The sequence below is a fragment of the Danio rerio genome, chromosome 20, assembly GCF_052040795.2.
Source record: "Danio rerio strain M-AB ecotype USA chromosome 20, GRCz13ab, whole genome shotgun sequence".
Lineage (NCBI taxonomy): Eukaryota > Metazoa > Chordata > Actinopteri > Cypriniformes > Danionidae > Danio > Danio rerio.
In genome coordinates this window covers 46195803-46222858 of record NC_141040.1, presented here as the reverse complement: position 1 = coordinate 46222858, position 27056 = coordinate 46195803, and the positions used below count along the sequence as shown (strand labels likewise).

At 34.8% G+C, this 27056-nt stretch overlaps 1 protein-coding gene across 1 annotated transcript; it reads left to right on the top strand.

The window, feature by feature from the left end:
- The first annotated feature begins 1745 nt into the window (after window positions 1-1745).
- si:dkeyp-114g9.1 lies at window positions 1746-27056 on the top strand. The gene is given in 8 exon segments (NM_001044332.1): window positions 1746-2104; window positions 3637-3922; window positions 8735-8857; window positions 13807-14064; window positions 15972-16063; window positions 17702-17883; window positions 21275-21444; window positions 26429-27056. Coding segments are annotated over 8 exon segments (1590 nt in total). The 5' UTR covers window positions 1746-1804; the 3' UTR covers window positions 26608-27056.

The window sequence follows — 27056 nt, the reverse complement described above, 5'->3', positions numbered from 1 at the left end:
CACACATTTATCAGGGTCAAAATATAACATTAATAATAATGATAATGATAAATTGATGATGATAATAACAAGCTAGCTAAATTAAATAGAGAGAAATCATTTAAATAGAAATAAATTAAAATAAAGTATATTTATAAGATATTAGGAAATCATGTCTAAACAGTTTAAATCTACACAATAATGAGGTGTAACCTACACAAATAAATGCAGTAAGGGTTCTGTGACTGTTTATTGTAAAATTGTAGCATATAAATTTAGATTAAAATAAATTAAAAAATACAAATCAAATATTTTTGGCTGTTTTTGTGAGTTTGAGCGGTGTTTGGAGAGTTTTATTTATTTATTTTATTTAAGGAACAGCATTAACATTTCACAATAAAAATATACATGCCAGGGGGTAAGTATAAATAAAATACAAATATGCAAAAAGTACATATATTATAAATACTATAAATATTTTACAGCATTCACAAATGTTTAACATGCGTAGGGCTTTCTTATTTAGAAAGTCTCTGATGCTGGTAACATACAAGCATATTTTAGTCACCAATTCCTTTAAGTTAGGTTTCATTCATTCATTCATTCATTTTCCTTTGGCTTAGTGCATTTATTTATCAGGGTCACAACAGCGGAATGAAAATATGTATGCAAATCCAATTCGGAAATTCAAAACACAATTCGTCAATTTAAAACACAACTCATACATATGCAAATCCGATTCATAAGTTCAAAACATTCATTAATTTTCCTTCAGCTAAGTCCCTTTATTCATCATGGATCACCACAGCGGGTTGAACTGCCAACTTATCCAGCATATGTTTTACACTGTGGATGCCCTTCCAGCTGCATGTATTATTTTTGAGACTGATCTGGCTCCATAGAGTAACATCTAAATTCCGATTAAAATAAAATTAAATAAATACTAATCAAATATTTTGTGCGTTTGGTTAGGTTTTGGGCTGGAAACATTCAAGTGTATCTGGCAACACTGCTACTAATATACATGAGCGACTCCTTAGGGATTCACCACTCTTTGAAATACGTGGGAAGAAATTTTGATATATAAGTCTAACTTTGTTAGTTCGTTAAGGTTAATTAACTTTTTATGCACAGTAAGTTAACGTTACACATTGAGGTAAAGTTGGTTTTATATTTGCACATTCATAAATACGTAAATCCAATTCGTAAATTCAAAACACAACTCATAAATATGCAAATCCAATTTATATTCAAAACACAACTCATAAATATGCAAATCCAATTCATATTCAAAACACAACTTATACATATGCAAATCCAATTTATAAAGTTAAAACACAATTCATAAATTTTAAACACACTTCGTAAATTAAAAACACAGTTTATAAATTAAAAACACAATTCATAAATATGCAATTCCAATTCGTTAATTCAAAACACAATTTGTGAAATACAAACACAATTCATAAATATGTAAATACAATTCATAAATTCAAAACACAATTTGTAATGTCAAAATACAATTCATGCACACATTCAATTGATTTAGGGAATTGTGCTGTGCATGTATTAAATGTATTATTTTTGCAATTGATCTTGCTCTATAGAGTAACGTCTAAATTCTAATTGAAATAAAACAAAAAATTCTAATCAAATGTTTTGGACAGTTTTTGTGCGTTTGGTCGGGTATTGGGGTGGAAACATTTAAGTGTATCTGGCAACACTGCTACCTATATTTATGAGCGGCTCCTTAGGGATTCATCACACTTTGACCTTTCAGGTGGTTTCTTCCTAACCTTTAACACCGGAGGAGGATGCGGCGAGCATGGCGGTGACACCGGGCACAGGTATGGCAGACCTCAGCGCGACCTGGGAGAATGAGTTGCTGGAGCAGTTCTCATGTCTGACTGCCAACACGGAGGAGGAAGAGTCCTGTCTGAATACTGCAGATGATTTCACTTGGGACAGCAACGACAACACAACAGGCTTATTGCATTTGAGTGATGAAGTCCTGCTGGTTATATTGAGGAACTTGGATCCAATGTCGCTGCTGAGGCTCGGCAGCACGTGCAGTTTACTTTTCCGAGTTTCGTCGTGTAACTCCCTGTGGACCACACACTTCCAGGTATATTTTACGTGGAAAGAAATTGGATTTTGATAAATGCTACGAGTATAACTTTATTAATTCGTTAATTCATTAGGTATGTATTGTAAGTTACCGTTACCCTTACAAGTAACGTTGTATGGCGATATTATGAGCGAATGAGTGATTTGAGGCAAGTTAGGTTTGTTTAATATTTGCATATTATGACTTTCTCCATAATAATGTAATTTCAGAATAGTTTTATTTTCAACTTCTCAATAAGGAAATCATTTTAGCAGCCAATGACTCAAAAGGAAACATTGTTCACGGTCAGTTAAATGGTGCTGTTATTTTGAAGTCATGGGATTTCAGACCCGATATTTAAAAGTAGCGTGGCAAACGATATAGTTACCGTGTCACTTCAAAAATGATCGATTGTGCGAATATAAAACCAACTTTGTCTCAATAAACAGCGATCAGTCAACAGCTACGAATCTAAAGTTGTGAAGAACATGAAAACTGGATAACACTTTATTTTCATGGTCCTTATTGCACATTTTGTTGACAGTTTGCAGTTACATGCCATTTACGTCTCATTTGAGTATTAGTAGACTGTCTACTTAATATCTACTGATACTGCTTTAACATTAAACTGACTTTAAGAAATTTTGCAAGTACATAACCGTAACCCCATCCAAACAGTCTACTTATAATCTAATGAGAATTAATTGGCATGTAGATGCAATGTAATTTAATTCAACAAAATGCGTTTAAGGGACCATCAAAATAAAGTGATACCGAAAACTTTAGAAGTTTTGTGGAATTTTAGTTAGAAAGTTAGAAGTTTGTGGAATTTTAATCGGGTATAGGCTTGTTGTTAGCATTGTTTGGTGTAATTAGTTACACAAAGTAACTGTTTCTTATAGCTAATATATTGATGCTGAAACAATATAACAATATATTGTGCAGCCCTAATAGCAATAAAACATACTTGTGCTTTTATGAGTTCCGTATTTGTAAATTCGCTTTATTCCCATTTAGGCATGGGCCGTTATGTGACTTTGACGGTATGATAACCTTGGATAAAAATATCAGTTTCACAGAACCATGGTATTGTGATTACTGCGCTGAAATATATTCTTTTTAAATGTCTGGGTTCTAAAACTTTCCCCCGTTTAAACACCATATATTTTATTTTGAGAAACATTTCAAATGTTTTGTAACATGTAAACATGTCAGGCTAAATAATTCAAATGAATCATTGACTTCTGCTGACTTCTATAGTTTCAAAAACACAGATTTCTTTTCTGCTAGAGATACTGTTGTCCTAAAAAAATAAATAAAATAAAATCTTACTTATACCTTAGAAACGGTATTAGAGAAAAATTTGGAGGTTTTAAAACCTTGACTTTTCCAAACTGCGGGTATACCTTGAAAACGGGTATCGTCCCATGCCTATTCCCATTACAAGAATGTGCTTTGGATCATTTTTTTTCTCTTCTTTGCAGGCTTTAAGAATTGGCAGCAGTCACTTGTGTGCGCTAATCCTTTTGAAAATCTCTCTATCTCCACAGGATTCGTTTGGGGTCAGTCTGTCAAATACCAACGCCATGTGTCCCGTAACTGCCAAAACCGCCTTCCGCTTAGTTTTTATGTGGAGGTCCCTCTTCAGAAATATCCACTGCAATCGTGCATTTCAGGAGAAGCTCTTCTTAGAGATCCCTCAAGCGCCGCATAAATACTGGATCCAGTGGCTGGTTCTGGAGGAGAGCGTCCCACTTCCCTCCGTCAGGCTGCCCTCCAGAGATGTGGAGAAGCTCTGGGGAATCACTGCTGATTTATTCCAGGACAAACTACGAGGTATTTCTGGATGATATGGTGAAAACAATGGCATTACAATATTTTTAGTTTGCAATACAAGTACAATTTCACTAGATGACTTTTATAATGATAGGGGTGAATCTGTTGGGGATTGCATCTGCATAAAAAGTAATCGGCAAAATTAAAAGGTTTGAAAACATAGAGGTAAGATGGAATTGAAATCATCTGTTTTGTAAGAGTGTAAGAGTCAAGTAGGCTTTTATTGTCACTTCAAACATATATGGTTAGTGCACAGTGAAATTAAACAATGTTACTCAAAGACCAAGGTGCTACTGTACATGCAACATAAATTTTACAACATAAAATAATAAAGAATAACTAAGAAAACTAATTAGTTGACAAGCTAAGACAAGACAGATTGACAGTTCCTATGCAAATGTGCAAACAGAGAGACGAAGTGACTGACCAAGTGACATGTTTTCATACTCATTGTAGCGGGAGTAGAAATGGTTAACGTTTCTTGTAAGCAGCAAAAGCAATATCAATTTAATAAATACATATTTTGCAAAAGAACAAGTTCAGCTTCAACAATTGCTAGATGGTTGTTTGTGCGAGAGTGCATCAGTTCAGTCTTTTAGAGCCCCTATTATGAGTTTTTGAAAATGATCTTCCATACAGTGTGTAACACCGTAAAGGCTGGTACACACCGGGACTCTTTTTGTTTGTTTTATCGACAGTGTTTTTCAAAATATATTTCCAGATTCAAACGGAAACGATTTTCACTGGCATCGAGCAGAATAGTATGAAAAATCTCTCCTTGACGTTTGATGTTGCTTCAAGCTTCTGACACCTGCTTGTAACACAGAAGAAGATGACAAAGTTGACACGCTTGTTGTTAAAGTTACTGGTGATTTGAACAAGCATGGATGGTTCAAGTAGCAGCTCCAGCTCTAGCGATGAAGAAGTGATGATTTTTCACTAGTGCAATAAGCAGCTCCATGTTCATATCGCCTCTGGGCATCTTCTTGAATGTGCGCTCGCATTGACAGTTTTGTGCTTGAGCGAAAGCCCAAGTGCTGTTTACTGTATCTTCAGCAGCTCCGTGCACATGAACAAAAGTGCCAATCTGATAGAGCTGTAAATCTACACTAGTCTCACGGTTCGGTTCGGTTACGATTATCATGCCACTGATTCGGTTCAATTCGATATTTCGGTGCATCACGGTGCATTGACGATGCTTTTATATTTTCTTCACAGCAGCAGCTCTTGTATTAAAATGTATGAATATATTTATATTTATATAGGCTATTATTTGTAATACAATTGTGTCATTTAATACAAACAGTCAGATATATAAACTGTAACTTTTAAAAAAAACAAGCATTTAGCAAATAATATAAACAAATATAAATATCCAGCTCAATTTCTGATCCTTGTCTAGTTCTATTACACCTCTTTGATTGGTTACACCCTCAACAAAAATGGTTGCGGTGGCTCTTGCACGCTGCGCTCTTCAGATGAATGATAAGCAGCAGACGGCAGCGGCGATTTCACACCTGATCTATGATAGACAAGGTGGAGAAAACTCTGCAGACACGCGCTCGTTTCTGTATCCAAAAGTAACGCTGTAAAAGAGCCGAGAGGAAAAGAAAAGTCACGCCAGCAGGTCAAATGGGCCACTGTGTGTGTGTGTGTGTGAGAAAGAGAGAGAGACAGAGGCAGAGCGAGCGAGCGAGCGAGAGAGAGAGAGAGATGGGGTAGGCTACTTTCATTCTCAAACTCACACAGTGAAATTGTGCACAGTTCATGAGTATTAAGTAGTTAGAGCGTTGTAAATACTTGTGATCGTCTCCCTCGCGACAGAGCGCATATGAGGTAAATGACGTCAGTAATAACCGGTTATGATTATTAGTGAACCGATACCGAATTGTCCGCGTCTGCATCGCGGTGCATTGAAGAAACAATTAATTTTGACACCCCTACAATCTGATTGATGGACAAGGTTTTAATGTGGCATGTTAAAACAAAAATACTAGCATGAGGCGTTTCTTAAAAAATGACGCCTTTACACCTGGCGTTTTGCGCATTGGTCTGCACGATCAAATGCTGCCCTTTATTGCCCTTTATTTAGTCACGAGGCATTAAGTGTAGACTGAAAATGCAAGCAAAAAGTGTCCCGGGCCTTAGCATTGATTTTTTCTTATTTTTTTCAAAAGTCCGGATCTTTTGCCCGTTTGTATAGACATCGACACGAAACAATACCAAAGAGTGCAGGTGTGTGGGGGTCTGATCATAACTGTAGATAAGTGATTAATGCAATAAGGAGGATTCATCAGCCGAGCAAAAAAAAATCAAGGAGCAAAAAAGACCATTGACGTATGAGACTTTGTCAGAGCTTGACAGGAACTTTACAATACACAGTTCATGGATCAGTTTTTTTCCTCCAGTTCACAAGTGTAAGTAAGTGCGATTAAAATGGTTGCCTCATTTTCTCTAGCTTGTAGAATATGTATTTAATTGTGTTTTGTTACTTGTAAACGCTCTGTCACTTGTATTGTATCTGGTTAACCCTTTATATTCTCATATTGCGTTTAAAGCCATGTTAAAAACGTGGTGCTTGCTGCTTTTACAGATTAGAATGTGTTTGAGCTCTCGATCCTCTGTCCTTTGTCATTGCTATGGCCACCATCAGCTCTTCCTCCACACGTGCAGCGGTCAGGTTTCAAAATAGTTTTCACTGTATGGATTAATACTGAATGAGTCTTTTGTTTTTACTTATGGTTAGGAATAGAGCAATATGCTAATGTTTAACTGCATTGTTTTAATGCACTCCTGCATTGGGCTCTCACATACTCTGCACTCTAATTACTTCAACAATAAGCTGTGGTGGGCATTTCTCTCTGTCTCGCGCTGAACGGAGTAGACCAATCGCAACAGACTGGGTCATCGGACCAATCAGTGCAGAATAACATCATGCTAAGAAGGGGTTTGGAAGCAAATAAATCACTGAACGAATTATTTAGCAGTCGTTGGGATAATTAGGTAAAAACAAATTCATACTATTAAAACAACCAAATCGTTTTTTGACCTTGCATGCATATCAGCCTGTTGTTGGAGACCCCCAAAACCAAAACATGATTTTTTTATATAATGCATAATATGGGCTCTTTAATGTTTGAGGTCATTTCTGCACAGTCTGTCCCCTTTTTGTTGAGCAGATGGATGGCTTATACAAAACTCAATCAAATGTAAAATAACACCGTTTAGTCTTCATCGTATTAATAAACACAATTTAAAACAATTAAGAGTTTCTTGTGCCTGAATGCTTTAACCCTTGTGTGCTGTTAGGGATGTCTAATGTGGTAGATGTCTTACATCTACTGTGGGGTGATTTTTGAGTCTCTAATTTGGCCACAACTTTCTCTCGGTTTCAGCAAAGAGAATGATATTTGGTTCTAAATATTATTTTGACACATTTAGGGAAAATGCTTTGGAATTTTTCAAAAACTCAATACACTGTGGGCAAATTGACTACCCTTTCATCATGCTCATGTTTTTTGCCCAATTGACTTCCATTATAATAATATTTTTGAATGCAAAGCCTTGACACCATATATTTATTCTTTTATGTTACTCATTTTCCCTGTTAAAAATGTGTTATTTTTATTGTTGATCATCAGTTACAGTGCAAAAAAAGCTGAGTTTCTGTTTTTTATTTAGAGGTGTGTGCATGAGACCTTTGCACATATATGTTTGAGAAAATAAAAAATAAGTAGCTTAGCTGTCAGAACATGGTAAACTTAGGGGTCAGTCACACTATGCTTTCCGAACTGTGCCCAGGTGCATTTCCCAGTTTGTTTGAGAAGTGTGAGTGCTCGGAATCAGGCTCGGGCGTGCTTCAGTTAGCCGGCCCTGGCCCGGTTGGAGGAGGTGGGTTTTCTCGCGGTATGCTTGCAGTGTGAGAACAAAATGCACCTGAGCCTGAAACTGAAGACGAGACGTGACTTTTAAAAGACCATTTCATATGGATTAATTAATCATTCTTACATCTCAATGAACACAAACTCATAGTTTATTAAAGACACAAACCCCTCACTGCACGACAGCTGCACCTTCAGCACACCTCCTGAATTGTGCAGCACAAGGACATTTATGATTACTTTTGAGCGTCAAAAGTGACTGATCTAATGGCAAATTATTTGACTGTGAGTGCAAGTTGTAGGGGGAGAGGGGAGGAGGGACAAGTGTGCCTTAGCAACTACATAGTGCGAGTACGCCCATAGTAAGTGTATTTATGCACACACACACTGTACTTCATGGAACTCCATATAAAAGCCAGAAACTTTTGCACAGGCCTTTGTAAATGGTAATGTTGTCAGCTGATGATTAACAGTAAATTGACAAATTTGACCTCTTCCTAACAGGGAAAACCAGCAACAATCACGAACGCATGATATTTTGGTATCATGGCATCAATGCAATCAAAAAATGTGGTTCTAATGGAAGTCAATAGGGCAAAAACAGCCACCAACATAACAAAACGGTAGTAAATTTAAACAATACAAAAGGGTTAAAGTAGCTTGAAATGCTTAGTCACAGTCATCGAACATGCAAATGATAAAATTCACAAATCTCATGTTCTGGACTGTAGTTTCTGGTAAAGCTATAATCCTGATTCAACATTGCACACCCTTGAACTCTTGCTCGTTGGCGTGAAAAATGTATATATTATATATATTGTTCAACTCTACTACAAGGTGATCTATAATTGAAGGTCATAGATCATATCGAATACATTTTTTCATGTTTGATTTAGCCTAACATGCTTCATTATTCTGTTTTTTTTTGTAGAGAAAACTGAGGATTGTGACACTCTGAAGTTTGAATGGAGGGAGTTGTATCATCTTGCACTGGGGCATCATGGTAGTGCATCTCTGGTCTTCCAGCATGTTCTCAGCCAGCAGCAATACAATGGTGAGACATTTGGACACTTTCATTATATAGAAAATTATTTTACCAGAATTAGAAAACGGGTAGTTTGTGCATCCTTCTACCATATGCTTTAATTTCAGTAAATTATAAATGATAATGATAAATGTGTAATTTATTTTATGATTAAAATATGAAAAGAGATGAACCTTTAGTTTAGTTTAGAAAATACGTATTATAAATCTGCACATTTAGTTAATCCTCTTTAACCTTTTTTTCTTTTTGCCAAATATTGCTGTCGTACTGAAATGTCATTTATGTACCGAACAGTAATATGTCAATCATATTTGGAAGAGGAATCATTTGATGATGCTAAAAGATTCATTTAAGGATCGCAATGTAGTCCCAAAATTGTACATGAAATAAGTTTTTATTCAGGAAATTCCTAACGCAAGAAGTTGATAATATAAACAATAATACTTTTAATAATTTAATGTGCTGTAGATGTATATAAAATCACTTTTGTATATTTGATTTTTATTTGATGCAGACTGAATAATGCACTGTGTACGTTTAAAAAATATATTGATTAGAGCTCCATGGTTGTAGAAAAACCTGATATTGCGATTTTATTTTATCTTGCTGTGATGTATATATTGTGATTATGAATATAATTTCACCAGATCAAATATGATCAAGTCTTTTTCTATGCAATGCAATTGCATAAATCATAATAAATTACAAGCATATATACATTTTAATAGACCCTTTTCACATTTCCGGGTTGCTCAGTAGTGGAAAGTCATAACTGGGTAAACTTGGAGCGCATTGAATAGAATTATTGTTTTTTACAACTCTATTAGCTGAAATAATAAAAGAAAAACTGCGATGGTGATATCAAGACTTTCAGAAAAAAAATTGAGAGACTGATAACGGCAGCCAGAGGAGAGAATAATGTCAAATTTATTAATTTATTATTTATTAATTAATTATTATTTATAATTTACCTAAGTGGTGCATAAGCGGTAATTGGTTTTTTGTACTTTGAAAGATCAGATAATACATTCCTAAATGCGTGTAAAATGTACATGGTTCGAAAAAAAAAAATCCAATTATTAAAAACTTTCAAGGATTTAAGATTATGATGACCATTAAACTTGTCAAAACAGTCTTGTTAAAAGGGTCCATAGAACAGAGATGCAAGTAAGGTAAACACCACTTCATGAATTTTTGGAGAGTCTGACAGTATTCAGGTACATAAATTGAACAATCAAACATAAAATGACATGGTCATCATTGTATAATTTATTTAGAAACGATAATATCTGTTTTTTTTTATCTTTAATAAACAATCTAATCCTGTGATGTGACTATTGCGGATACACTGAATGTGACTTCGATGCTCAAATGATATATTGTGCTGCCCTACTTGTTAGGTTTATATATTACGCATACACTCAATTTGCTGTGTGTTTTAACTAATTTAAAATGAGCCCACACAATTCTTAATTTTTTTTTAACAACTTTAATTGTTTTATGTTCAATCCACTTAAATTTGTAAAAAGTTACAACACTAATCGATTGCTTCAAACCCCTGCATTTTTACAGTGTTATTTATAATTTTTTTTCATGAATGATTGAATCAGTATTACAATGAAAATATGTGTCTCAACATTAAGTTTTTTATTTTTATTTGAAATTAAATTGTCAATGTTAGATTATTTATATTTCATTGCCCCCTCAGAAAGAATTTGTTTTCATAAAGGATTGTTCACTAAAAACTGAAAATTCTTTCTGTCCTTATTTTCTAACACTCCCGTCGTTCCAACCTTCAGAACACACATTTAGATATTGTATAATAAGAAATGACAATTAAATAATGAAAATTGTGAGATTAAAGCTAGGCATATATTCCAGAGATCTGGTCCCCGCGTCAGGTCAGGTGCACCCGTATAGCCTTTAAAACGTACTCATGGCAACGGGAGAAAACTGGACTAGTGGATGGCATGAGGCGAGCTGCCTAAATCATTACATGTTTTGGTTAACTAATTTTTTAAATACAACTCTCTTGAGCTCTAAAAGGAAAAACACTTCCATTTACCTTCACTGATAAAATCAGTAAATGCAAAACTGTATTATTAATGCTATAAAAAAGTATATTACTACCTTAAGTTAGTAACTTATGCAGTAATGCAAAGCAATAATAAATGAGTGAATAAACGCCTAAATGAAAGGAAAAAGAGGGACCAAAATCAGTCACCAGGTGTAGTGCCCTCCTATGGAATTAAATTGCCCCCTCAGTTATGATGTCCTGGCGCCGGGCCTGGTAGTGTCTCATAGACAGTACTTTGGGTTAAGTTACTTAAAGGCCGACGGGTTAACATCGATGCTGATAGGAACTGTTCTATTCATTGTCTTCAAAGTCTTCTCCGCAGAAGAACTTTTGTCAACTTGCTTATTTTATGTATTAGAGTCATCTAATACATTGGCATGCCACCCAAGGATGGCTAAGAAAAAAATACAGAAAAATCTGTTAAAAAAAAAAAAATTAGGGTACAGGTTGTGATTTTTATATTGAATGTCAAACTCATCCACTTGCATGACTTTTAGCAATCTTAAAAGTGGATTAACAATCACTGTGATTTTAAAGTTGCCAAAAGAATAAAATGCAAATATATCATCTTAAATTAATCCTCTGTGAGAGCTGGAGTCAATCCAGTCCTGAGTTTAATCTGACACTTTATATGCAGTGCATTTAGACAGAGAAATGGCAAATTAACTCTTGGCTCACAGCTCCTATAGTGTGTTCTTTTTTTCTTACCAAAAGGACAAGAGGATGCCTGGGTGCTGTCGTTGACCTTTTAGACATCTTTGCTACATGTTTCCTTTCTACCCTCTAAAAGTAATGGGATCTGTGAGGAAGGATATAGTAGTTCAATTTTTTTGCACTGCTGAATCACATCAAACTTGCACCTATGTTTGGACAGTCGGGGTCTGATGCAGGGCTTCAGACTGATGTGACTGTGACTCATAGTTCACCCTCACCTGGTATTTCCTGTCTCTTTTAATACACCAGGCTTCAAACATCTGTTTGTGTAGGCTTTGAATTGAATGTAGTGCATTCTGGTCAGTGTCGAATTAAAAAGTCTTTCCACAAATAGATTTGCTGGAGTTCCTTCTGAAAGGTTGCAGAAAGGTGTTTATTTGTAGGGATGGTCTCAAATATGTACCATGTATGTGCAATCATTACATGGATATTAGAGTTTGTATGTGCATTTTTGCAGATCTATGAAATGTAGGGCTGCATTATACAGACCAAACATCAAAATAAACTAATGCAAAAGACATTTAAATAACATCATCATAGAATTGTACCACCAAAACATTTCCAGACTAAAAGTAAAAAATGCAATAAGATTGTAAATTATTCTAAGACATAATAACGGTTTATTTGACAATATCTTTAGATAATATACAATGGCTTAAGGTAAATAAAAAATATGATACAATTAATAATAAGAGTATACCGCTGTTGATATATTCCATATTGTCCAATTATTGGTTTATTTGGGGTTTTCCTAACCGGCCACACTTTACCTTTCATTTTGTAGACTTTGTAACCTTCTTAACCCTTTTAAATAGGCCCTTCACAAACATGTCCAAACTTTTCAGCTTGATCCTGCTCCTTCTGGTTAAGTTTTCTTCTGATTTAATTTGTTTGTATGATGATTAGGGGTGTAAAAGATCATAGTTGATCCGCGATGCGTTCGGAACACTTGTGGCCTGTGGATTAATAATTTTTTTTAACTTGTAGATTAATCCTACATTTGTAACAATCAAAGAGAGATTGCCTTTCACGTCATTCCAATCACATCTAAGGAAGGCATTTAGGCTTTCCTGTAAATATAATGATGGAAGAAGTTGTGGTCTGTCATCCGGGATGTGGTGGGTTTCTTAGGTCATTAAAGGCTTTTTCTGTCCCTACCTGCATTAATGCATTCAGTGTAAGCGTCACGATTAATCATTGAAAGATCAGGATCTCAACACCCACGCAACAAACTATAAATGATGGTGATTTGCATATGCTTGTTATTGCTGCTTTCAAATTTGTGTTTGAAAAAATGCAAAAATCTAGAAAGACATTCAGTTTTTTGAGTTAGTTTTGAAGTTATAAAGTCACAGAAGTACTGGGATAACTGTTTAGATAAAACCACTGATGTTTATGATAAAGATTAAAATCACCGTCATCATCAAAATAAAGCTGTAGGAAGCAATTGCATTATTTAACCAATAGGTGGCGACAATTAGCCATAAAAAATATGGCACTGAATGATTCTTCAAAAATGACACGTCCAGCAATGAAACATGAAGTTTTATGGGTTATTTATTGAAAATGAGACTAAAATAAATATGGGTTGTACAAATAGTTAGATTTCTACATTTAGCATTATCAGCAACCGTAATAACAGTGAATTTATTTATTTTTTATACAGTATTGAATATTTTACAATAGTTTTTTTATTTAGCTGATTATGTCTTTACTTTATTTTAAATAAAATTACCGGTTCTATGTTCTGTTTGTTAAAAACCAGTTTGTCTCATCTGCATTTTTTCTGATCCAAAAAAAGAGATTTGTGATCCATTACACTAGTAGTAATGATACTCCTGCAAATATTATGTTTGGGTTTCTTTGTTACAGAGCTTGAGTAGTTGTCTGCATATAAATTAGATTGATTTTCATAACCTAAGGTAACTAAAACCGGGAAAACGAGTATTGAATTGGGATTTGATATTTATTACTGGTACTCGATTTCAAATAATTGAAATCGCATGTTGGTTAAATACAGTGCATTATTTTACGAATTCTTAATATTTTACTGACGTGAATTTATTTATTTACTTATTTATTTACTGGTTTTTGTTATCTACAGTAAGAGAATTTTGAATTGTCTACTGTATTTTTGAAATGGACTGATTTCTTGTGCTGATTTTAGATCACACAGAGCTGGAATCCATGTACCATCAGTACGTCCAGTGCAGGTTCCAGTGGCTCTTCACATACTGGTTGTTTCGCCAGCCCACTCCATACAACAAGCAGCTGCGCTCTATTTTCCTACAGTGGAAGAAGCACAGCAAGAGAAAGGTGTCCACCTGGGGAGAGACCCTGTGTGACGTGAGGTATCTGGCCTCCCTGCATCCCATCACCAAAGACTACTGGAGAGGACGATTGGCTCGGGGAGATGAGAGTCTGGGTGAGTTGTCTGCTGAAAATTAAATCAATTTTTAAATGCATTGTGATTTATTCTTAATTTTAATCTTCAAATATTACCAAATAACTTAGCCCAGTCCTGACACTACTGCCATTTAATAATAATAGTAATTAAAAAATAATAATTATAAATAATACTTATATCCTTATCAACAAACTATAAAATCAGCATTATTTTGGTGTGTATTTTATTAGCAACGACAATAACACAATGACAGTATTCTTATAGATGTAATAGATGCTATTATGCTATTAAATAAAACTATCATTATATTTGCAAGCAAATATTCTTGCTCTCTGATTTTTTTTTTCTTTTTATTTAATTGAGTTTTATAAAATTTTAGTATTCAACTTAGAGGCTTGTTTGATTAAATATAATACAATGTTTTATTTATAGATGTGGTAATAGTTTTATTTTATGAGTTTTGTTTGTATTGAATGTAGTTATATGATATAACAATGTTTTTTGTTAAGTTTAGCTTATAATAATAATAATAATAATATTTAATCTGATAACGATCATGAATAAATAAAAAAACTATTAATAATTAATCTGATAATGACGATCATAAATGAATAAAAAAAAAAACTAATAGCAATAATTAATCTGATATTGATGATGGCTGTCATTAATAATAATAGTAGTAACAACAACAACAACAACAACAACAACAACAACAACAACAACAACAACCAGGGAAGTGATTCTTCTGTGTAAATTTATATAAGGATAAATAAATAAAAAATCCAGATTTCCGAGCACAATGGGGCGACCCTGTGTGTTTATTATTTATTTATGTATATTTATTTTATTTATTTATTTATTTATTTTTTTGAGAGGGTGCAGGTGGTCTAAGTGAGATTCATTGTCATTTAACAAAAGACGTTTTCTCCTTTATTGTTCATTATTGTGCATAAGGAGCAGCAGTAACTAGTCCAGATGTTATTGTAGACCTACTAGGCTACTATGAATATAATATAATATATTGTACACTGCTATACACTTTTTCTGCGCTCACATTTGCATGTCAGGACTATGTGCCGTCTATGTAAATTAAAAATAAAACTTGGACGCACATTTGTTCTTATTCTCCTTTTTTGTCCTCTGCTGATCTCTTGCCTGAATAATAATTAATAGAATCTAATTATATGGATGAAAATGAGGTTATATCATTAATATAGTAATATAATTAATCTAATTAAGTGATGCTTATGATGATGAAGATGATATTAATAATTATTTAATAATAATAATAATAGTTATAATAATATTTAATATAAAAATGATGATGATGATAATAATAATAATTAATATAAAATGATGAATAATAATAATAATAATAATAATAATAATAATAATTATTATTATTATTATATTTAATTATTGTTGTTGTTGTTGTTGTTGTTATTAATAAAATAAATTGTGTATATAAAACGTTATTACATGGCATTAGATAAATGTTATATGTGATTTTTATGTTTTAAATATGCCGGGGTATTAATTTTTAACAGTTAACAGTTTTTAACAGGTTAATTTAATAGCATGTATTTCCCCATGTGTTCATTCATGCTTCTAATATTTTTAATTTAATAGCCTACATTTATACATTTTTTAAATTTTTTAATGCATTAAAATATTTACATTATTTGCATTGTGTTCAGTCAATATCTGGCAGAGACTGGGCTTTGTCTTTAGGTCCTGTAGGAGTCCAGGAGTCTGCTGTTTCAGATTGTGTTGTGCATTTCCTGTCAGTCTCATGTTCTGCTCGCTCTCTCTTGAGGAACTAAACCAATCCTCTGGCAGGAAAACTGTCTGTAGATCAAATGTTACTGCTTCGGTCTTGGGGAATATCATTTGGTGCTCTGACAGTACTTGTTTCTCCCCATCAGGGATTCAGACGGTTGGAAACTACTTCTCCATGTGCAAGTCTCTTGTGGCCTGGATCTTGGGCCGCGACTGGGGCCGATTGAAGCGAAGAAAGGTACGTCTATGTAACGCATGCAGGCAGCCGAACTATATTTCCTTTTAAAGCAGCTATGAATTATTTACCTCTTTTGTCACCAAGTCCTCTCTCCCTATTGTGCATTGTGATGTTTGAATACATTTAAAGAGGCCATGTTATAAAAATCTGTTTAACTTCTATAATCGGGTCCCTCGTGCATCCACCAACCCAGAAAATGGGACAAAGGACACCCCAGTAACTTTGTTTTGGTAAGCATTTTCAGGAAACATGTAAGACAAAAAAAACAAAAACAAAACAGCAGCAGTTGGAAGTTCACCACATTCTGGGGATTTCAGATTTGATATCTTATGAAAAAGGGCCATAATATGTCCCCTTTAAACATGCAGTCTTTGTAGGGACTGAATTTTCTTTACACGCATGCATACAATCGTCCCCTGTTCCAGTACAGCCTACATCTTTTTACCATCTTAAAAATGGCAAATATCATCCTCCGAGGACATGATCTTAAATATTTTAGCATTGCTCATCTTCTGAATATCATTAGCCAGTGAAAATGATTTCACAGGTCACGGCGTGAGCAGACGCTCCTGTCTGATGGCTGCCTAAATGGATTATAGACGTATCGGTGCATGTCCCAGTCAATTACACTGCACGTCTGAGCATACAATTCAGAGTTATCCACTGCTTTACTACACACATGTGACCATGCAAGGACACAGAAACGACCAGTGAGACATTAAATGTGCACTCTTAATTTCGCCAGCAGAAAATCCATGAAATGAAACTCAATCCATTAACTGAAGCGTGGGTTTTGCATGAATACAGTGCATGCATTTTTAGGTGAAGTTACTTAGTGTTGTTCTTTTTTTCACTCTTCATGAATATGCAAATGTGAGTCTGTTACCTTATAGAAGTGTTTGTTTGGGAGCCTGTTAGATTATTGTTTGCTAAATCTGTCAATTTTATTTATATATGTTTGCCATTTCAATATGTTATAATTAATTTTTAATTGAATATTAGTTTCTCTCTGTTTTCTTGTGCACATTTAAGAGCAAAGTTAGTATAGTTAAATATAATATATTTTTTAGCTTTTTAAAAATGCTAAATAATAATGATAATGATAATAATAATAATAACAATTGTTGTTATTATAAATATTTATATTATAATTAATAACATTTATAAATTTGTTCATATTTATCTTATATATATATATTTTTTTCTTTAATTTATTGTGTAGTTAATTAATTTATTTTTAATGTATTTTTAAAATTCATTCATTTTTAGATTATAATTTTTTTAATTGAATTATTAAATTTTATTTTTAATGTTTAAATTATTTTTTATATTTTATTTAATTGTTTTTTTATGTATTTATTTTTCAATGTATTTTTTTATTTATTAAATATAAATATAGTTTATGTATTTTATTTAAGAACGTTTGTGTGTGTGTGTGTGTGTGTGTGTGTGTATATATATGTATTATTGTTATATATTTTATATATAAAGATAGTTTTTACAATACCGTATTTTTACCGTATTTTTTTTTTTGATGTTCCCATTTTACATTTAGGCCTGTTCCCTTATTCTTTTAGGCTCTGGCTGTGAATGAAGGTCAGTTCAGTTGTAATATTTGGTTTGCTGTGACATTGGCAGGTTTATGAAGACACGCTGGAGGGAGTGTATCTTCTGCTCAGGCGAGAGATGCAGGAGACTCTGATCGAGCACGAGCGCTTCTGGCAGGTGGCTAAAGTCCAGATGAGCCGCGTCTGCACACTGGAGGAGACCGCAGCAAACTACGTCAACTGGAAGATGATCGAGACGCTCCCTTACTACAAGTCAGTACTCATTCATCTGATATAACAACACTATCTCACATCAATTGTGAACTTTTTGATTTAATGGCTAATTTGTAGGATCTCATTCATTTAGTTTGATTTGCTCATTCCCATTGACGCTTGGTTTAGGGGTGGGGTTTGGTGGCTCCTTTTGAAAACCGTAAATTTTTGTTTGACTAAACTTGTATGAATTTGTATGAATTAGCCACGAAACTGACAAAGCGAAATAGTTCTGTTTCCTCGGGAGATTGGGCTGAACGTTATGCTCACTTTTTGCTCTTTTTCGTTCACTTTCTTTTTGCATCCTAAGTATACAGAATTAGGACTGTTTAAAATGTCCATTAAGCAAATGGCCATTACACATACACACTCACCGGCCACTTCATAGGTTTACCCGTCCAACGACTTGTTAACTCAAATTTGTAATCAGCCAATCATATGGCAACATCTCACTGCATTTAGGCATGTTGACATGGTCAAGACGATCTGCTGCAGTTCAAAGAGAATGAAGAGAGCAGTTCAAACGATCTACAGCAGTTCATCAGAATGGAGAAGAAAGGTGATTTAAGTGACTTTGAACGTGGCATGGTTGTTGGTGCCAGACGGGTTTGTCTGAGTATTTCAGAAACTGCTGATCTACTGGTATTTTCACGCACAACCATCTCTAGGGTTTACAGAGAATGGCCTGAGAAAGAGAAAATATCCAGTGAGTGGCAGATCTGTGGGCACAAATGCCTTGTTGATGCCAGAGGTCAGAGCAGAATGGCCAGACTGGTTCCAGCTAATAGAAAGGCAACAGTAACTCCAATTACCACTCGTTACTACTGAGGTATGCAGAAGATCATCTCTGAACGCACAGCACTTCGATCCTTGAGGCTGATGGGCTACAGCAACAGAAAATCACACCGGGTGCAACTCTTGTCAGCTAAGAACAGGAAACTGAGGCTACAATTATCACAGGCTCAACAAAATTGTACATTCTGTGAATATTTGATTATAGTGTCTGACTGAGTTCCAAAACACCTTTGAAGCCAGTCAGCAATAAGTGGCATGTCTAGTTTTTAGGGTCATCAAAAGTACTGACATTGCTACCAGTCGCTGTGTGTATATATTACATACATTACACACTGTTGGGTAAAAAAGTAATATATTAAAATTAAGCCTGACCTACTATTAAATATTTATTTAAGTAATAATAAAAAAACAAAAATAACACGCAATACTTTCACATTTATCATTTTTTCTTAAAAGGTAACTAAGGAAAACATTTGATCAACTTTTTAATTATTTTTTCAAAGAGACTTTAGATTGTAATGTATATTTTGCCCCAACATTGTTATATGCATAAGCATACAAGAAGGTGGCCAATTGTATTTACATAAAGTTATTAATTATTTTATTCAGTTCGTTCTTTTGAAAATATTTTTTTAACACTGTTGAAACAAATAAAGTTTGAGGTTTTAGGAAAAAAAAAGTTACGTAATAACAGGTTTGGAAGACCTACACCTCACTGGCAAAGGTCCAGAATTTGTCTCATACATGCGCTCATTTATCCTATTTTGACTGCTATGCCATCATAAGTAGTGAAAATAATATCAATCGAAAAAAGGCTTTAAGACCAAGTGGAATTCTTTGTTGGCTGTCGCTTTAGTGTGACTTCAGCTAATCAGTTTTGGCAAATGCCAACAAATATTTTCACTTTACAATCCGATGTAAGAGAAGTCATCTTTTGCTACTACATTGTTTTTAAACAGAAAACATTTTACATGTAACTTTTATTCTAAATCTTGGACCCTATTCTTGAAGAAAAAAAAATGAGTAATAAAATGGTGTAAAGCACCAAAAGCGGACCATATTGAAATTGTTTACTATTTTGGTGTACTATTTTTGCTATTGTTGTCATCTATGAATTTTCGTTTTTTTTGCAAAACAAAACTGCATAAAATGTCCCTAAAATGCAGTATTTAAATCTCATGATTAAATTGAAAATGAGGCGTATAACTACAAAAACATCTACTTTTTGAGGAAAAAAAAAACTACCTTTTTTACCAGGCTGGCTACAGCCTGAGAAGAGAAAATGCAAATAAATGAATACAATAACTTGCTATATAGGTATAATCTATGCAGTTTTTCATCTGTCCACATGTCAAATAATGCTCAAAGCAACTTCTTATCAAATCCTATTTTGAACTGATGTGTTATTTTCCTTCTGCATCTCAATCACGGTTATCAGGTTAGCTTATTGACACAATAATTTGCTGAAACCCAAAGGAGTCTTGCTTTTTTAGGTTCTGCCGTTCAGGCTATAAAACGTTGCTTCTCCTCCTCGAATTGCTGTCGTTTCCACTAAAGACTGGAGGTAAAAGCTTGAGCTCTGGCTTTGAAGCCTGTAGAGAGCAGTGGCTGGAGGTTGGAGCACCGCTGGCAGCTTCAAACACACGGCCGGCAGTGGCTGGAGGTTGGAGATGCACAAACGCTGCTGGATGTCTTTGAAGAGAACGGTGACTGATCTCAAAGCAACTCAACTGAACTCCAAGTGTAAAGTCAGTCTGATCCTCAGCATCAGAGCAGTGAGAGAAGTCCAGATGACATGATCAGATCTAATCAGAGTGCTGAAAGTGCTCACTTGAAGATATAGAGAGACTGTGTTTTTGCTTTTTGATGGGCATTGCTGCTGATACCCGACAATTAAATTTGCTCAAAGGATTGCGTGCGTGCGTGCGTATAGACTTGTATATAAATTCTAATATGGTTTCTATACTCTGAGTTTCTTTTCAATACATTGGTTATTATGTTATATTGATTTGGTTTATTTGTACCCATTTAATCTTCCAATTATTTAGTAGTTATTTAATTTATTTGGTATTTATTTTGTTTGTTTTTAAAAATGGCAAAAATAGATCTAATCAAACTATCTCTTGAAACTATATATATATCACAATATTGATCACAGAAAAAATAAATATAAATGTTTCCAACATTGTGGAACCCTTAATGAAAACCATCAGCTAATTTTTAGATTTATCTAATAGTCAAACTTTGAGTATGCATACGTCTAAGCTTGTGTTTTGTCTTTTCATGAGCATCTTTTTCTTGAGCATTTTCCTCTAATGTCTTTTGTTTAAAGCTGTAAAACTCATTATACAGCAGAAAATCTATGGAGACCGTGAAAACTAAAGCCTCGTTGTTCAGAAGTGTTTGAAAAATTACTTTGCTGCAAAAGCTATTACATTTGTTTTTGGTTTTAATTCTCATTGTGGCTTATTAATAAAGCTTGTTTTATTTCCCAGGCTAATGAAAAAAACTACTTACAAACAGACTTGTGTATTGCCTTGTGGAGTTGTGGTCAAGCGAATACATTTAATGGTATTTTACCTCCTTTCTTTTTAAGGCTGTATCTGGTGTCTGGAAATTCTGTGTACCTGGATCATGTGCAAGGTTTCTTGCGGAGGAAGCGGTTGATCCGGGATTGGATTTACCAGGAGGAAAACACTTGGGCTCGACAGTTACTGCCTGAATCGCTGTATACTCTGCTGGAGTTTGACACAAAGATCTCCCAAGGTAGGTTCAGTTAGTGATTTATTTCTAGATTGATAATATTCTAATGATTTAAAGGTGCATTGTGCAAGTTTGATACCCAGTGGTTGATCTAGGTATTACACACGTGGTTCAAAACAAACTCAAACGCAGGTTGTCAGATTGATGACACCAACAGCAGTGTGAATGCAGTGTACAATGTAGCTTGCTCTCCTAATGTTTGCATTCGTAATTTGCCACTTAATAACCTCCTTATGTGGAAATCTGAATCTGCGTCTCATTTCGGAGTCTGCTACTGTTCACCGGAGGTCGCACTTTGGTTGCCGACACACACTTTGAGAGCCTTCCTGACTGAATGAATGAAATACACAGTTTTCCACCAGAGCAACCCGGGGTGCTGAAATATAATTGGGTAAACTGTTTTAGTCATTTAAGTTTAACAACTTTATTAATCCCACCAGGGGCAATTAGATTTGGGTAGTAGCATTCCATGATGCAACAAACGCATTAAGAGACAATCACTTACAATCAGTATTAAAAAAACACACAATCCAGTATGCTTTGTATCCAGTATGTAAAGCCTTATTGCCTCTCAGGAACAAAGGTGAATTTATATTCGTTAGAAGAGCATTTGATGCTTCTAAACCTTCCAGAGGGCAACAGAACAACAAATAAAATCTCCTATCGCACGTTGTTTTCCTTAGCATTTGGTTTTCATGCAAGTCTGCTAGACTCTGCAGAGGTAAACCAATAATCCTGGAGTCTTGACTAAGATTTAACCCGCCCAATGCCAAAGACAAACGTTCCGGCACGTAACAGACATTTACAAAGCAGAATATCTGACTTCAGCATTGTTTTTCAGATAAACAACAATGTTTCTTAAATATCTGCAAACATATTATGGTATTTTTATGCTTAAACTTGCATGTAAAAACACTGACTGCTTCTCATATTATATGTGAATGACCCGTACAGCTTTACTTTGACATTTCCTCGAGCGAGAATGCTGTCTAGTGAAACTTTGTTGTACACCATGCCCACCAAAACGGTACCTTTGGTACTGTAATGTACAACTCAGTGGGAATGGGCCATTATATTCCACTCAAGGATCAGTTCATTGATCTCTCTCTGATAACGAGTTGATGATCTGAATCAGGTGGTTTAAGTGAGGAAGACATGCAAAATGCGTGAGGTGTATAAGCATGTGGATAGGAATTGAGAACCTCTGCCAACCCTCCTGACCCCACAACTGCTCCCACTCTGAGGTCACCAGGCTTCAGTAATGCATAACTTAAACCAACCAAGGCACTCATACATAAACTTGACACACTACTGTTGCTAACCTGCTATCAAAATAATATAGTTATTTTCATTTCAACAAACGTGACCTTAAATGCCCATGGATGCTTCTAAATAAACACTGTAGGAGGGTTTGTACTGCGCTAATATTGTGGTTAATCCTTCATATTAAACATGTACTACTAGCGGATGCTGTTGTTCTTCTAAGGTCTCGTATTTTTGCATTATTAGATTTCTCTCATTAACATCTGAGTTTTAGCTGACGCCGCTGCTCTTCATCAGCAGCTTTTTGTAAGAGTGTTGTTTTAATCCTCAGTCCTCTAGCCACACACACACACACACACACACACACACACTCTTTCTTCAGGACACTTGTATTAGCTGGATCTGTCGTCAATATTTTTCAAGAGTCACTTCTATAGAAAATCCTGTTTTAGTACTTTCAAGTTTTCAAGTTTAATCTTCTGTGGGTGAATAATTGACTTGTAAATACTGTATTTATTTATTTATTTTTATTCACTTATCCCGAGTTCAGACTTGTGATTTTTCAATGTAGTGGCGTCACAGATGTTTTCACACTGCATGACTATTTGGGGTAGCGTTCTATCTCTGCTGTAGGATGGATTGGTGACAGAGTTTCACACTGCATGACTTTACAATAGGAGAATCGCCGACAACTTTGTCTTGGTCCACAAACTACATCTTTACAAGCAAACATATATGAGAAGTGACATGGAAACATAGCAATGTCATGAAGTAGCCTGTATTAACTAGCCTACATAATGAGAAAGAAGCCTGTTGAAGGGTGGAAAATGTGCTTTCTTGCTCACCTGGCTTTAAAGGGAATCAGCAATTTCTCTTTAAGTTTTTTTCATTTTCAGTTATGGTATTGCTTAGATGACATGTCAAAGACACAGGTGCCCTGGCCAAATTTTCACTAGTGTTTCACTATCATTTCTTGGGTCCAAATAGACCGAAAAGAAGCCCCCAACCTCCTGCTGGCTCTCTGATTGGCTGTATGTAATCACCAATGTTATTTTCCAATTTGTCCAAATTGTTTGTCCAATTTTCACCAAAATTGAATCGCATGATCTACAGACTATGTTGACCAAAATTATGGAATTCAAGTTGATTGGACCAACTGTTTTCAATTAACTTGCGAAAATATTTAACGTAGAGCTTGCGAGAGTGGACTTAAGGCAATATCTCTGTAACGCATAGTCGTATTCACACCAAACTTGGTGTGTGTTATCACAACCATGGTCTTAAGTGAGCTGTAGTATTTGTGTGCACTGCCCCCTAGTGGTCCGGGGATACAAAAAATTGCTGTTTCTTTTTTTTTTTTTGCTTATAACTTTTCAACCCTTCTCAAATTCATAAAATTCTCTTTACATCCGGCAGAGCATGTCGAGTCGAAAGATTCGAATTGTCAAAAATTGCTAGATTTTATGAATGCATTGCCCAATTATTATTAAAGTCGATGACAGATTAAGATGTGTCCCAGCTCCACCTTTTGGTCAAGGTATAATGATATTTCTAAAAATGCTAAAAACTTTTGACTAATTTTGCCTATGAAACTCCTCTTGATACATTCCTTAGGTTGTCCTGAGATAATTGATGCCAATTATGTGTTAATTAAAGAAACTTCCTGTACAACATTTAGTCTTTAGTCAAAAGCCTACTTTTTCGAAATCCTCCTACATCGTTAGGTGATTTGCACCAAATTTGACTCCGATCATCTTCAGACGATGGTGACAAAAAGTTATGGAATTTGTGCCATTAGCTGTAATGGTTTTTGTCAATGAAAAAAATTGCTGGCATGATTACAAACTACATCTCGGGCTGTTTTCTCCTACTTTTTCTTTTTCGACCCGGTCGTTATTGCTCAGATGATGTGTCAAACAGACCGGTGCTCCTGCCAAGTTTCTGCTAGTTTTTCAAATAGACTGAAAAGAAGCCCCCAACTTCCTGCTGGCCTGCAGATACCCATACTAGTGGATGCTGCTCTCTGACTTGCTGTAGGTAATCACACGTTCCAATCAGAACACATTTCACACGTCAGGATTTTAAATTGCCAACAGTTCCAGATATTTTGCATGGCAAATATCCGATGAGTGTCATCGATTCTCTCAGATCGTGTCTTTGATAGTTCACACTGTTTGATTTGTTCCTTACATGAACGAGCACAAATTTGTCTGATTTCAGGCATTTGTTGCTTATTTCCCAACCTGTTGACAAATCGGGGCTAAAATCATGCAGTCTGAACTCTGCATAAGTCTAACCATTGATATTTTAAATGTTTACATTTATATTTGCTACCAATACCTTTCTTAAAGGAGTTCACTTTCAGAAGTTTTATCATTTATTTATCCTCTGTTTCAAAGCTGCATGAGCTTTCTATTTTTTTTTTTTTAATCTTTATTACACCATTATTAAAAAAAATATCAATGGCACCATTGTCAAATTCTTAAAAAATATAATTTAAGTTTTGATAGTTTTTTTTAAAGTTTTCGTTTTTAAAAAACATGTTTAAGTGTATACATGGTCTTGCTCCTAAAGTAGTTTGTGAGTTAATAAATAAATTCAGTAGTGATGGGGCGAAGACTAGAGGGGCAGTAAGTGGGAATTGTAGAATGCGCAGATGCAGAACCGCTGTGGGTCAGTCATCCTTTTCAGTAAAAGGTTCACATCTATGGAATGCCATGCCTGTTCATTTAAAGTTACAATCAGAACGCCCAGTTTTTTCTGTAAAGCTGAAAGAATGGTTGACATCTTTACAGCAATGTAAACATTAAGCATTACTCTTTCAGGTTGGTCCCATTTACATTTCTCTTTATCCATATGGACTTGCATCTTATGTTTATGGCTCTGTAAATATTGTACATGTTTGCTGTATTGTGTTTTATTCTTGCCGGTTTTCTTTATTATTATTATTATTATTATTATTTATTTATTTTTATTTTTTATTTTTTTATATATAATGTAAAGCCTAACCAGGGACGAGGGCTGCAAATTAGCTTTATGCTATATGCCCTATGTACACAACATCGGTTATCTTTGTATAACAATGTCAAGTGTATTGTCCCTGTAAAATAAACAAGCAAATAAAAAAAATAGCTGAATAAATGTACAGGTGAATACCATTTTTTAAGCCAATGCCCTATAAGTAAAGCACACATGCACATTAAATAAATTAATTAAAGGTAATGCATAGAGTGAAATGCATGTTGGATCATTGAAAGTTTTAAAATTACCCATGTACAACATGGCCATGTACATAAATTAAAAATCTTAATGTAATTAACAAATGCTTATCTTTTTATTGTTTCATTTCAGACTCCTAGTTCATATGCAAAAACATCACAAATTACAAAAAACAAATACAATACACTTGGTTAAATTCAGTCTGTGGTTTTAAAGAAACTCTACTCTTTCTCACTGTTGAACACAAGATTTTTTTGAGAAATGTTGATTTTAGAACAGTAGTTTCTAGATGTCAAACCTGCAATAATGCAGCACCTCAGCCTTTGTTAACAGGTGTGTGTGTGTGTGTGTGTGTGTGTGTGTGTGTGTGTGTGTGTGTGTGTGTGTGTGTGTGTGTGTGTGTGTGTGTGTGTGTGTGTGTGTGTGTGTGTGTGTGTGTGTGTGTGTGTGTGTGTGTGTGTGTGTGTGTGTGTGTGTGTGTGTGTGTGTGTGTGTGTGTGTGTAGAGAGTTTGCATGGGGACTCAGTGTGTGCTCAGCTGAGTCGAGTGATGTGGCTGTATCTAAACTCAGGTCAGCAGGAGTATCTGGAGGAGCTGAAGGCTATGGTGCTGCACTGTGCTCGGGTCTGTCTCGGGCAGATCTCAGTCAGCTGGAACTCTGCAGACTCACCACACACACGCTGATCTGTTTTTACTTTAATATTTTAACATTTTTAATCGTGTTTTTAGCCTCAAATATCTACATCTTAATTGTTTTTGTACACTTAGTAGTTAGTAGTTTTCCCCCACAATTTCTTTTCATTCAGGCTTTTTTTAGTGCACAACTTCTCTCATCTTCTGTCTGAGTAAATGCAGGAATTCACATGTTTTTTTTTTATATATATATAAGTGCAATATGATAGTTTTAATCATGTTTTCTTTAGCATGTTGATTGTGGACTCCTTTCGATGTAGTTTTTAAACAACGGTTGTTGGTTTTATAAGTGCAATACAGTGGTTTTAATCTTGTTTTTAGCATTCCGAAATGTGAACTCCTTTCTGTGTTACTGACTTTTTAAAATTATTTTTTTAAACATGGGTTAATGGTATTATGATCTGCAAGGTTGCTGATTGATAAAAGCAACTTCACACCTG